The sequence below is a fragment of the Macaca mulatta genome, chromosome 2, assembly GCF_049350105.2.
Source record: "Macaca mulatta isolate MMU2019108-1 chromosome 2, T2T-MMU8v2.0, whole genome shotgun sequence".
In the NCBI taxonomy this organism is placed as follows: Eukaryota; Metazoa; Chordata; class Mammalia; order Primates; family Cercopithecidae; genus Macaca; species Macaca mulatta.
The window spans coordinates 183,207,497-183,221,917 of NC_133407.1; the positions used below are offsets into that span (position 1 = coordinate 183,207,497).

The following is a 14,421-nucleotide window of genomic DNA, read 5'->3' on the forward strand; positions in this document are numbered from 1 at the left end:
TACTAAATGAACTAAACCATGTGAAAGAAAACAAATAGGGAGGTAAATAGAGATAGATAAATGTATCAGGAAGGCATATGCTCACAATGGTGGAAGCTATAAAAATATTTCTACTTTCTACATCTTTCTGATTTTTATTACAAAGAAGATGTGCTGACTATATTTCTTTGATATTTTTAAGAGATTTTTAAAACATTTAAGTTAGCTTATTTTAGATATGAAAAGACTAAGAGCCATACAGCCAAAAATAATGACTCACATAGTTCTTAAAAGTCATCTTATAAATAACTGGGGTTAACCGAATATGGGCTAGGTATTAGATAATATTAGGAAATTATTTTTGGAGATGTATTAGTTGAAGCAGTTATAGCTGCTTTTTAAAAAATCAATAATTTCAAAGAAATAGCTCTGAAGACATTTAACACATACATCTTAATTTATACCTACAGATGAATATTGCCCTTAAGATAATTCCCTGGCTGGGTACGGTGGCTCACTCCTGTAATCCCAGAACTTTGGGAGGCCAAGGTGGGTGGATCACCTAAGGTCAGGAGTTCGAGTCCAACCTGGCCAACATAGTGAAACCCCATCTCTATTAAAAATACAAAAATTAGCCAAGCAAGGTGTTGCGTGCCTGTAGTCCCAGTTACTCAGGAGGCTGAGGCAGGAGGATCACTTGAACCCAAGAGGCGGAAGTTGCAGTGAGCAGAGATTGTGCCATTGCACCCCAGCCTGGGTAACAAGAATGAAACTCTGGCTCCAAAAAAAAAAAAAATTCCCTTGAGCTATATTATGATAAATCATGAATAAATGATGTGACTGTACCTATGAGAATGTGATATTAGAGCTGTCACTAAGAATGGGATTATCTGTATTGAACAGTTTACCAGAGATGATCTGCTATGGCAGGTAACCACTTGCTGAAGAAAGAGGACAGTTAAGACTTTATATTTATACCAGTGCCACCTAAAAACTCCAACAATTAAGTTGTAAAATGTAAATCAGTCTGTATCCCCAAAACATAATTTTGTAATAATGAATAAATGAAGTAAATTTTTATAATGAATAATAAATACACTTTTAACTGCTTAGGTTGACAGTTACCTTAATATAACTGAAGTATCTCCTCACATAGGCATTAACAGATCAACAACAGTTTGGTAAAGCTGATGAAATGTATGATAAATGTATTGATTTGGAACCAGATAATGCCACAACATATGTTCATAAAGGGTATGTATTTTTGTGGTTGTTCCAATGAGATAATGAATTTCTTGCATAGTAATAAAATGTATTTATTTTGGCCACTGAGGAAGGGGACTGCAGTAGAGAAGTTAATTGACAAACTTCTTAATGCTCCTGGATGTCTTTTCATTCTTACAGAAGTTAGTTAAGGAGGCCAGGCGCAGTGGCTCACACCTGTAATCCTAGTACTTTGGGAGGCCAAGGCAGGCGGATCACCTGAGATTGGGAGTTTGAAACCTGCCTGGCCAACATGGTGAAACCCAGTGTCTACTAAAACTACAAAAAATTAGCCGGGTGTGGTGGCACATGCCCGATTCCCAGCTACTCAGGAGGCTAAGGAGTGAGAATCACTTGAACCCGGGAGGTGGAGGTTGCAGTGAGCCAAGATTACACCACTGCATTCCAGCCTGGGCGGCAGAGTGAGGCTGTGTCTCAACAAAAAAAAAAAAAGAAAGAAAGAAAAATTAACGTACTATTTTTGCTCTATGTTAAGGGTTTTAATTTTAAACTGAATATCCTGTCAGCTGTTGCTTATATCAAAATAGGAAGCATACACAAGTGTTCGTGGCCTTTGTGTACTTGAATTAGCCTAAGAAATTTCACTTAAATTTATATAAAGTGAAAAATAAGGGATGCAAGATAAGTTAGTAATAGAGCGTAGACCTTGAACCCTTTTTGTAATAAGGAACTTAGATTAGAAAACCAATATAAGTTGAGAAAAAAAAAACACAATTTGATGCTGATTATATATTGCTTTAGGTTTTGTTTTTCCTTGTAAGTTAACTTATAAGTTCATTGAAGGTAGAAATTGAGTCATATTAATACATGTGTATTTCTACTGATACTGGGCCATGGTCATATCTGACTATTTTTTTGCATTTGCAGTTTACTTCAACTTCAGTGGAAGCAAGATCTGGATAGAGGTTTGGAACTTATCAGCAAGGCTATTGAAATTGACAATAAATGTGATTTTGCCTATGAAACCATGGGAACTATTGAAGTACAAAGGTAACTTCTGGAGTCTGTTATTAGGAAACGTGTGGCAGCTCCATAGATATTTAGCTTTTTGTTCTTGTTACATACATGTTAAAGTCTGTTATGTTCTTTCCTTTTTATTCCTGTTGGGGGAAAAAAATGCCTGTAATGTGCTTAGGCAGTGACAGAAGGATTGGTAGCCAAGTTGCCAGGAACTCTGGACCCTCTTACAAAGAAGCATCCGCCAAATAACTGGGCAAGTTGCAACATCAACTCAGAGCCCCTGAATTTTCTCTAAAATCAGAGTTGGATAAGAATCTTTTTTGCGGCTCTGTCCTTAACCTCTTATTTTGTGTAAATGTTTATCCAGAATTGCTCTTAAGATCCGCCATTAAAAGGTGACAACTATTTTATACATGGGATTTACTGTGTACCATCTTAATATTGGCATTGCCATTAGAGTTTCCTACTCTAGGGCAAGTACTGAACTTTAGATGTTTTCTAAGTACTCTTTCAATTAATCTTCACCCCCATCTTTAATAAAGGTGGAGATTATGTGATCCCTAGTTTAACTGATGCCCAGACTGCTTAGGTTTACAAGGTTGCACAGTAAGCCAACAGAGAAGACAGGGTTTGAGCTCTGATATCACTGATGCCAAAGTCACTGATCTTGACACTATCACTTGTCAGGAAGCAGCATGAGTTTTCTTAATTCCCTATCATTCAGCCCCTCCTGTAGTCCTCTCCCTGCTCTACAATAGGCAGAATATATATAGGCTGGTAAAAAAAAAAAAAAATTGTGTTTCTTTTGAACCATTCTGTACCCACAGTGGCATGTAAATACTAAGTGTTTTTTGTTTTTTGTTTTTCTCCTTTTTGTGAGATAAAGAGTCTCCAGCCCGGACTGGAGTACAGTGGTGCAATCTTGACTCTGCAATCTCTGCCTCCCGGGTTCAAGCAGTTCTTGTGCCTCAGCCACCCAAGTAGCTGGGACTACAGGAACGCACCACCATGCCCAGCTAACTTTTTGTATTTTTAACAGAGATGGGGTTTTGCCATGTTGGCCAGGCTGGTCTCAAACTCTTGGCCTCAAGTGATTTGCCCATCTCAGCCTCCTGAAGTGCTGGGATTACAGGTGTGAGCCACCACACCCAGCCTAAATTATTTCTTAATTGCTAATTTGTTAATGTGAATAAAATATTCTTGTACTAGAATAGGATAGGGTGGTAGTTCTTAATCTTTTTTGAGTAACGCTGTGGATTCTTCTTAGAATAATGCACACAAAAACACTTTGCTTTTAATTTAAGGCTTTCATAGATCCTGGGTTAATTAAAGACCTCTGATTTAGGGTTTGATGGAATTTTGTTCACATGTTAATTGAACTTTTAAAAAATCCATTCTGAACCTTACCTTTACAATTAAATAAGTGAATTTGAATAAATGAAATCGCAGATTATCCTAGGATTTTGCAGAGCTGCTTGCTGTTGGCCTAATGCCAGAACATGAAATCTTGAAAAAAGTTTTTTTAAAAATAAGTCTATCACGTTGCCATATATTGTAATAGGGGATTAAATATAGTCACCCTAGTGGTACTTCTTACTGGCATATACAGAGTCTAGCTGGCACATATGCCAGTAAAATGTACCTTACTAACATGTATGCCAGTTAAACTATATATGCAGGTAGGGGTGTGTGTGTGTGTGTGTGTGTGTGTGTGTGTGTATAGTAGGGACTTAATATTCTTTGTAGGATTGCATATAGATGTAGCTAATACTAGTTACTTAAAACGGTTCTTAGATAGCTGTGGATTTGACCAGAATCAGGCAGAGGCCATAAATCTGAGTATTGTATGTAGGTATGAGTGTGCAGTACATCAAGGAACTCACATAGACTGCCTGAAGAGTAGAGGTGCTTGGGGTTGGGGACGTGCTGGTAAGAGATGAAGCGGAAAGAGGGGGGCCCACATCAGTCTGTGAAGGTGAGGCCTTTGCACGTCATTAGTGTCCTGAGATTATGTTACTGCTTTCCAAAGGAGTCTCATGTTAATGGTAGAAACATGCAGAATTTAGGAACCAGACGGAATTGTGATATTTAGATAAGCCAATTAATTTCCGTAGTCTCACTGTTCTTATCAGTAAATACAGAATACAAGAGATATAATGTAAACACATAATATTTGTAATAGTAGTTAACATTCATTGAGTGCTCTCAATGTGGTAGGTACTCTTGTTTATTATAAAAGAAGCATTTTACCAGAATCATAGTAGAAACTTAGTGGTGAGACTTCATGTAGCATCACTTACAACCTTCATTGAATATTGTGAAGTGCTTGTTGAATCTGAGACTTAAAAATTTTGTTCTTTTAGAGGAAACATGGAGAAAGCCATTGACATGTTCAACAAAGCTATTAACCTGGCCAAATCGGAAATGGAGATGGCCCATCTGTATTCACTTTGTGATGCCGCCCATGCCCAGACAGAAGTTGCAAAGAAATACGGATTAAAACCACCAACATTATAAAATAGGGGGAAAGCAGACTGACCCTCTTTTTAAAAGTTTACCCCCTCTTCAACTGAACCCTAAAGACACTGTCATGAACTGTGTTGAATGGTGGAAATTAGTATTTGTTTGTGGTGTTGTTATTTGTTACATCTGTTTCATGTCTAGGTGTTGTGGGTGTGGCTGTTGAAGGAAGTTTGCAGTCTTGCAGCTTTTATTCCCTGTGCAACAAAAGATTAGAACATGTTAAAGGGATATTTAAATAAAGTTGCAAAGAGTACAAATGATAATTGGCCATGCAAATAAAAACTGATTTGTTGATTTTTTTTTTTTTGTAATGGGGGTTGGGAGTTGATTATGTTCTGGATGATTTCGTCTTTATATATATGTGTGAATAATGTATGTAAGTATTTTACAGCATGTTGATTTTTAAATTAACATAGTAAATGCTGTAAAATAGATTTATATTCAATTAACCGCTTTCAGTTGATTTTTTGAAAGAAACAAAGGTTCAATGGGGGATTAAAGTAAAATTGAGAGACCCTTTAAACCATTGTCAGCATGCACAATGCCTCTGATTCTGCAGAGTTTTAGAAACTCGGTGGCACTTACTAATCCTCTTGGCCCCTTTCCACTCTAATGGATAATGTACATTCTTCTTAAAGTCCACAACAGCAGATTTTCTTACAGTAAATTATGCAGATGCAAAATATTCTAATTGATATATATGCTGGAAGACTGAGTATTGATGGGGGAGTGGACCAGACAAAGAGGTAAGATGAAACAGAAGTGTGTTTATAATTGTCTGTAACTATTTTCTATAATAATTAGTACTATTTAATGGTGTGCTTTTAAAAGCGTAGGATAGAGGGTACAGTGGCATTGTATATACTATTTATAGTCTCAGCTACTTGGGAGGCTGAGGCAAGAGGCTTGAGACCAGAAGCTCAAGGCTGTAATGTGCCATGGTGATTGCACCTGCGAATAGCCACTGCACTCCACCCTGGGCAATATAGTGAGACCCCATCTCTTTAAAAAATTTTAGAACTTTTAAAAAATCAAAGTGCAGATTGCTTGTATGTATAACCCAAATAAAGGTAGAGTAAGTGTGATATATGGGAGTATTGAAATAGCTTAAAATTTCTAGTGAAGAAAATGTAGCTAAAGGGTCAAAAAGGATGTAAGACTTGGAGCCAGAGCATAGTATTTCCTGAAATAACAAGTTTAGTGCTTTAACTAAGGCTACATGTGCTTAAGGAATTTTGAGCCACTTATTTTTGAAGATGCTGAGGACATGTAGAGTGCTTTTTTTGTAGTGAGCTAACCTTCATCTCTAAGGACTAACTACCCACCCAGGTCCAGGTTTTCACTAGGGACACTGATAGCAGTGTTTTATCTTTACTCTGCCTCCTTACTTAGAAATCACTTTAAGATTTATTTCCAGTTTCCACTTTTATAGACCATCCTTTTGCTTATATGCTAGATTTTTCTGGTGAGGGAAGGGTTGTGTTCTTCAGTGGTCTTTTGTTTTGAAATACTCAGGATGGGGAGAGGTTTATTTAAGAAGGAATTATAATTATGGTTTACACTGTTGGGAGTAAAGGAGCATTTTTACACCCCTTAAGGGTGCTTAATTCTGTTGAAACCAAAAAGATTTGTCTACAAATGCTATCTTTTTAAGAAACTATTAGAAATGACTCCCTTTCAAAGTCAATCTTTGGAAAATATTGGGGAGACCACTAATTAGTTGGTGCGGTTATTATAATTCAAGATGATTTGGATGATGGAAAGTTTGAGACCTCTGCATTTTGTTTTTAAATTATGCACCTTCTGATAGGCCCCGAATGCAGAAATGTTCTACATCTCTGGATGATCTCTGACTTTAAGAAAGTTTTTATTTGCATGGCTGTATTTACATTAACACTGACATTTTCTTCTACTCTTCTCCCTTCTTTCACCTTGGGGTTGGGTAGAGAAACACAAAGGAAACTGAAGCATGTGCCATTCTATACTGTCATTCCAAATTCTCATGGACTATTGCCTGTTGTGAAAATATTTGAAACGCACTGAAAGCTGCATCTGTCTGTATCTTTCTTTTGTAAATGACCTCACATGTAAATTCACCAAATAAATATGACATTCAAGCTCTTCTATCTATTATTTAAATAGATAGGTAGTTTAGGCTGGGCACAGTGGCTCACTCACGCCTGTAATCCCAGCACTTTGGCAGGCTGAGGTGGGCGGATCACGAGGTCAGGAGATCAAGACCATCCTGACTAACACAGTGAAATCCCGTCTCTACTAAAAATACAAAAAATTAGCCGGGTGTGGTGGTGGGCGCCTGTGGTCCCAGCTACTCAGGAGGCTGAGGCAGAAGAATCGCTTGAACCTGGGAGGCGGAGGTTGCAGTGAGCCGAGACCGCGCCACTGCACTCCAGCCTAGGTGACAGAGTGAGACTCTGTCTCAAGAAAAAAAAGGTAGTTTATTCATTTATTATGCTATTGGGTAAATTCACAGTGAATCTCTTGTCAACTCAAAATAACTTTGAAAATAGGAATATACTGGAAATGTTAGTATATGAAGCAAAATAAGTTTGTTGGTATGAATGGTGGAGTTTCTCGAGAGCATCCACCCCTCCTACTGTGAAACAAGGCTCCACAGAGAGCTGGTAGAGCCAACTTACTTCATTCTTTGCCTCTACCTTACCCATACATGCACAGCAGCCTGGAAGGTTGCCAATCAGACATGGACCCTGCGGATAAGTTTATTTCGAATCTGGTTTCACCAGTGGGATTGATCATAGTTGTCAACCACATGGAGTCTCAGAAAGCATACCTGAAATAATCATCCTTGAAAATTGTGGTGTAAGTAGAGAATACATCCCAAAACAATAAAAAGCAACTTTGGCTGTAAAACAATTCAAACAGAACTTTCTGCCCTCTGGGAACTCAAATTGCAGTTTAAATAGCAGTTTGGACCTGTAGAAGTCAACTAATTGTTATCGTAAGACTATAAACAGGAGGGCAATATAATCTAACCAAACCAAGAAACTTATGAGTATAGAATAATAATTACCCAAGACTGTCCTGTATGGCATTTGTATTTATAAGGAAATAACTTAGGAGTTGTTGTGGGGATACGGGTTATAATTAGTCCTGTTCCCATCTTCTGCTAAATTGATTTGTGAACAAAGTGACAAAATTTTAATTTACTTGCAAGCTTTACCACGCTGATCGGATGAGTAATGATTCCCCAAAAGATAGCCACATCCTTATCCCTGCAACGTGTGAATGTTACTTTAGTTGGCAAAAAATGGGCTTTGCGGATGTGATGAAGGGTCTTGAGAAGGGGAGATTATCTTGCATGATCTGGTGACCTTAAAATGCAGTCGCAAATGTCTACATAAGAGGAAGGTTTCAGACAGAAGAGGAAGTGGCAGTGTTGCCACAGAGGCAGAGCCTAGAGTGATGTGGCCACAAGCCAAATAATGTTGGCAACTACCAGAAACTGGAAAAGGCAAGAAACGGATCCTGGCCTAGAGCAGAGCACAGCTCTACCAACACCTTCATTTGGCCCCATGAATTTGGACTCGAAAAGTGTAAGAGAATAACTTTTTTTCAGCCACTAAATTTGTGATAGTTTATTACATCAGCCATAGAAAGGACTATTCCTTTGGCTATTGTGTACAAGCAGATAAATGGTTTAAAGGAATTCCTTTGAGTGTGCTAAAGTAGAATGACTTCATATACACATAAATTTTGGCCAAAGGTGGTTTAGGCAGTGAATGTACACTCACGCCACAGACTGAAGTTTGCATCAAGAGGTGGGGGTATTTGTGATTTAAAATATGAATGATTACACTATAATTATCAGACCAAAAAGCTGCCCTTCAGGTATAAAGTAAAAATTGAGATCCCTCTGCCAATACCCTACAAGAGGCATCAAAAAGAAGGCACTGTTTTCAAACTTAGCATGAAAATAACTAGTCTGATTTACTTCAAGGTGATAGTGTACAAATCATATTAGGAGCTGAGAGCTATAGTAGTCTCAGGTCCTTCTCAAAGGTCTTCATGCTGGAGGGCCTGCTGATCACTGGAGTAGAAGTAGCTGTGGTACCTGCCCAAGGCGAGGAAGCTGAACATGGCGTATGCTAGGGGCTAAGATGATTGCTGCCTTTCAGAGCCCAGGACACACGGCTCAAATTTCTCCATTTCTTTTGTTGGTGCTTAAAGATAAACGTGACTGTGCAAAAGTTGTCCTGGAAGGCTTTGAAACAGCTTACCTAGAGCAAATACAGGAAGACATGACTAACATTGGCTCTTGGGCATCGTTCTAGAGGATGAAAGGTTTAAAGCAGGAATGCAGCATGGTAGGATTCTCTGCAGAGATGATCCGTGGCCTAAATTATGAACTGCTGTATTAAATAACTTTTACCTGATTGTATTTCTCAATATTGCTCTGTGTCAGCTGTAAAAGGCCTAAGATTTTGCCCTTCTTGAAAACTCGGTTTCCTGAACACTGGCAGAAGACATGAGACTCCTGGGTCAGACAATAGACTTAATTATTTAGAACACAGCATGCAACATGAGCTTGAGCCCCAGATCCCATGGGAGCGACACGCGGTGATCTAGGTAGACACTGCACATGCAGTGGGTTTGCGCCACAGCCCACATCTAATGAGGCCACAAGCAAACTGGCCTGAGTTTTGCCTCAGAGGGAAACACTTTTTTAAATGTATTGGATAGTAAACAAACCCGTCCTATGCTCCAGAGGAAGACAGTCTCCATCTTCCAAAGCGGTCATTGTATGGACATTCTCGATTGGACAGTTTGGAACAAAACACCAACGCCTCTACTCACAAAATGTATGGAGAACTGACCTCCCATCTCTATGTGTTCTTTTGTGCATCTCAAGCTTAGTTTTTCACCAGTGTAGAGCATTACAGTGTCTGCTGTGGACAAGAGCATGGTGCAGGGAGAAATATTACTGGCCTGAGCATCAGGTGACCTTAGCTCTAAATCAACACTGCTTTTTTTTTTTTTTTTTTTTTTTTGAGACACAGTTTAACTGTTGGCCAGGCTGGAGTACAGTGGTGTGATCTTGGCTCACTGTAACCTCCGCCTGCCTTGCCCTCCCGAGTAGCTGGGATTACAGGCATGCACCACCACACCTGGCTAATTTTTGTATTTTTAGTAGAGATGGGGTTTTGCCATGTTGGACAGGCTGGTCTCGAACTCCTGACCTTAAGTGATCTGCCCGTCTCGGCCTCCCAAAGTGCTGGGATTACAGGTGTGAGCCACCGTGCCCGGCCTCTGAATCAACACTGCTTTCTAACAGAGCTAAGATCTTAAGTAAATGAATATTCAGCTCTACAGCATATGAAGTTACATCACGTCCCAGGCTCTTCCCAGATCAGACTCCCTTAAGGTAAGGAAATCATTCCAGAATTATTTGGCCTGAAAACTTGGCGAGAGAACAAGTGCAACCTGTAGGAATAAATTCATTCCAACTCAACATTTACTAAGCACTCATGACGGTGAGGGTTGGCCATAAAAAGATGAACACAGAGGAGCTCAAAAACTGAGTTGTGGTGGGCTGGATAGTAAATGAACCTGCCATATGCTTCAGAGGAAGGTAGTCTCTAAAACAGAAGTACAATGTGCCATGCAAACAAGAGTAATACATTGTGCTAAGCATTAAGGAATAAATAGGATTTAGGTAAGGAGCTTTCCAGATTGTGGGGAAACAACCACAACAAATCTAAGTAAAGGCACAGCATGAGTGTGAGCGGAAAATGAGACACTCAAGGTGGAGTCCAGCAAAGTGAAGTTGTTCTTAAACGAGTGGGGAAAAGCCAGCAGGAGAGCTACGTGAATGAGAATTATCAGCATATATTTAAGACCATGCATGTAGCTGAGATGACTCAGGACAAAATGTAAAATGTAAAGGAGCTAAAAATAAAACTATTAATATAAGGACCTTTGACATCTAAGGGACGATGTTAAGTGGTCAGAGAGGCAGTATGAACGTCACATCCATGGTGTTGAGTTTGAGAGAGGCCACGTGGACAGGTCTACAAATTGGTCTTTAGTATAATCTGCCACAAGAGTGTCATTGGAAAGATGAGGGTAGAATCTGGCTGCGGGGGTCTGAAAAGCAAGTGAAAGAAACCAAGAAATTTGGTGAAAAAAATCAGAGTAGTTTAGAGGATGGCATGATCTTTGTTCTGAGGGAGAAACCTTGAGAATGAATCTACAAACAAAAGACTTAAAGCCTAGTTAGCACAACGGGGTATACTTGGAGGATTCAATATGCTTCAGGAAGAGCTAGGATGACATTTGGAATTCCTGGAGCCTGCCCTCCATGTTCTATTCTTGCAGATTCTTGTTCATTTGATTATGAATCAACTGTGAAGTAAATCATTGAACAAGAAGCACTATCTTTGTATGTATGTGTTTTGGTTATTTGTACATCAGGGGCTGAACTTATTAATGGGTGATTTTAACAAGACCATTTTATCCTAAAGTGCTTTCTCTTCCAACAGCTGGCTTTTTCTTAGTCTCCAAACTTCGCAAGTAGAAATGAATGAAGGTCATTTGATAGGAAATGTGAAACTGTCACACAGGTGGTTAGGAGGCATAAGGAAGAGCCCCTACTTAGCCTGTAGCACACGCGTCATTTCCCTTTTTATCCCTCCTGGCTTCACTGTACCCACGCGCCACCAAAACTTACACAGCAATGCCTAAAAAGTAGCACAAAAGACTTAACACCAGTGCCAACAGTAGATAGTACATAGTGCTTCTTGTTCAATGATTTACTTCACAGTTGATTCATAATCAAATGAACAACATTTATGTTGAAACCTAAACTCTTTTCTGAACTTTTTTTTCACTTGGTATACTTTGCACAGACCTAACTTTTGGTATCAGGAAGGAGTCCTTCCCTAAATACCCAGTCGATGTCACAATCTACTCCTTGGTCATTTAAAACCCCATAATGTTATTTGTTTATTCATTTGCAACCAATGCAGCACTCATTATCTGTGAGCTCTCAGCTTCAGACAGCTAGGTCAAAGTCAGGTAGAACTGTCACCACAAACTGCACATCCTGGCCTGTTTCAGCAGAGGTCATCATCCCTGTGAGGAATTCACTTAAATGTGAAGTCATTAAATGCTCTGCCTTTTACCTAAACTGCAAGAGATATTGGTTCACAACTTGTGATAGCAGACTTCAAAATGTTATGCAAAAACAAAAATAAAACATCGTCTAATTCATTAGAAAGTCCGAGAGTACAGGGGTGTGGCAGTTAAAACTTACCCATGGCCTCAATTGCAATGTTCTTCCACTCCAAGTGGGAATCTAGTGTTCATTGTATTCAGATACCACTTTGCAAAGAGGTAAAATCCAGGGCCAGGGCACCACACATTTTCTAAGAATAAAATGCTACGTACTAATTACAGGAGATGCCTACTTCATTGGTTTCTTTTCATATTTTTCAAGAGTACCAGAAGGCAAGATCACCTGATATGCCACTAAAAGGACAATTCATTTAATGAAATACATAAAAACAAAAGGCTGCGTGCCGTGGCTCACGCCTGTAATCCCAACACTTTGGGAGGCCGAGGCTGGTGGATAACTTGAGGCCAGGAGTTCAAGATCAGACTGGCCAACATGGTGAAACCCCATTTCTACTAAAAATACAAAAATTAGGCCGGGCGCGGTGGCTCACGCCTGTAATCCTAGCATTTTGGGAGGCTAAGGCAGGTGGATCACTTGAGGTCAGGAGTTCAAGACAAGCCTGGCCAACATGGTGAAACCCCATCTCTACTAAAAACACAAAAATTAGCCAGGCATGGTGGCACATGCCTGTAGTCTCAGCTACTCAGGAGGCTGAGGCCTGAGAATTGCTTGAACCCAGGAGGTAGAGGTTGCAGTGAACCGAGATCATGCCACTGCACTCCAGCCTGGGCAACAGCGTGACTCTCTCTCAAAAAAAAAAGAGTTTTAGCATCCACCTGCCTTACCTGTTACAGGAATGCTACATCTCTGTACGGCATCTTTGCTTCTGTAGCATCAAGACAGTTAGGATGGCTTGTCCACTGGTTTTCAAACTTCTGAGCAGCTCTTTGGAGGAAAGGAAGTTTTTTGGGGAGTAAGAGAAAATCCAAGAGAGGGTTCCTGGGTTCCACACATCCACATCAACCAGATCTTTCATTTTTTTATACAGATGGGGGCTTTACAGTAAGACTTTCTATTTAAAAAAGAAAATGTAATCTGTCATGAGACTAGAGTAAAATATGTAAAAATAAGGAAATACATTGTTTAAAAAGAAAATGATTTCACACTATTGCAAGGTTTAACTATTTCAGTGTGCCTGCTAGGATAGAGAGCAGTGGTACCATAGTCACTAGGGTTACCTGAAAGCACCTTTAAAAGGATCTGTGAGGTTGCTTTTTTGCAACAGCCAAAATCTGGAAATAGCCCAAATCTCCAACAGCAGGTAAATGGATAAACAAATTGTGTACTACTCAGCAATAAAAAAGGAATGAATTATGAATTACTAATGCACACACCAGATGAAATCTCCAAGTAATTTTGAGGTCTGATTGCTTCTGTCTAAAAATGAAAGAAGTAATTTTGAGTGAAAGTAAGTAATTTTGAGTGAAAGAAGACATACAGAGTATGTAATTTTGAGTGAAAGAATTTTGAGAGAAGACAGAGAAAAAGCACAAATGGCATGATTTCATTTTTATATAATTTTAGAAAATGCAAGCTAATCTATAGTAATAAAATTTATCAGTGATTGACAGAGGACTAGCCAGAGGGATTATAATAGAGCACATGGAAACTTTTGGGTGTGGTAAATATGTTATCTTGATTGGAGTGGTTTACAGCTGTATATGTCAAAGTTTACCAAATTGCACACTTATTTTTTTAAAGTAAAATTATGCATCAATTGTAAATTTAAAACTTAATTTTAAAAAGTCATTTGTCTGCTGGGCGCGGCGGCTCAAGCCTGTAATCCCAGCACTTTGGGAGGCCGAGACGGGTGGATCATGAGGTCAGGAGATCGAGACCATCCTGGCTAACCCGGTGAAACCCCGTCTCTACTAAAAAAATACAAAAAATTAGTCGGGCGAGGTGGCGGCGCCTGTAGTCCCAGCTACTCGGGAGGCTGAGGCAGGAGATGGCGTGAACCCGGGAGGCGGAGCTTGCAGTGAGCTGAGATCCGGCCACTGCACTCCAGCCTGGGCGACAGAGCGAGACTCCGTCTCAAAAAAAAAAAAAAAAAAAAAGTCATTTGTCTTTCTCTTGTTCTCAGTACACAGTGTTGTTTTCCAGAAGTATATATATATATATTTCCATATATTTATATATAGAGAGAGAGACACAGACAGAGACAGACAGAGAGTCAGTCTCTGGCTGACCTCAAACTTGTGGACTCAAGGGATCCTCCTGCCTCAGCCTCCAATGTAGCTAGGACTACAGGCACATGCTACTGCGCCTGGCTCAGTCCCTAATTTTTAACCACAAAAGGATTCTCAAACCAGACTGTCTAAGAACTACTAGGTTCAGTGATTGTTTATCTGTGGAGCTAGAAAGTGTTACTGGGGAAAAAGAAAAAAGAAAAATAATGGAACTTTCGGACACTCAACGCTATCAAAAAAATCTTTTGCAGAGATTCATACTAAATTGCCTTC

The 14,421-nt window shown here is 39.5% G+C and overlaps 1 protein-coding gene across 1 annotated transcript in view; it reads left to right on the forward strand.

Annotated features, from left to right (window-relative positions):
- TOMM70 (translocase of outer mitochondrial membrane 70) overlaps nucleotides 1-6,846 on the forward strand; it is a 36,274-nt gene extending 29,428 nt beyond the window's left edge. Inside the window, 3 exon segments of the mRNA NM_001266153.1 lie at nucleotides 1,136-1,233; nucleotides 2,131-2,253; nucleotides 4,587-6,846. Coding sequence (NP_001253082.1) covers nucleotides 1,136-1,233; nucleotides 2,131-2,253; nucleotides 4,587-4,740 — 375 coding nt within the window. The 3' untranslated portion in view covers nucleotides 4,741-6,846.
- The last annotated feature ends 7,575 nt before the right edge of the window (nucleotides 6,847-14,421 follow it).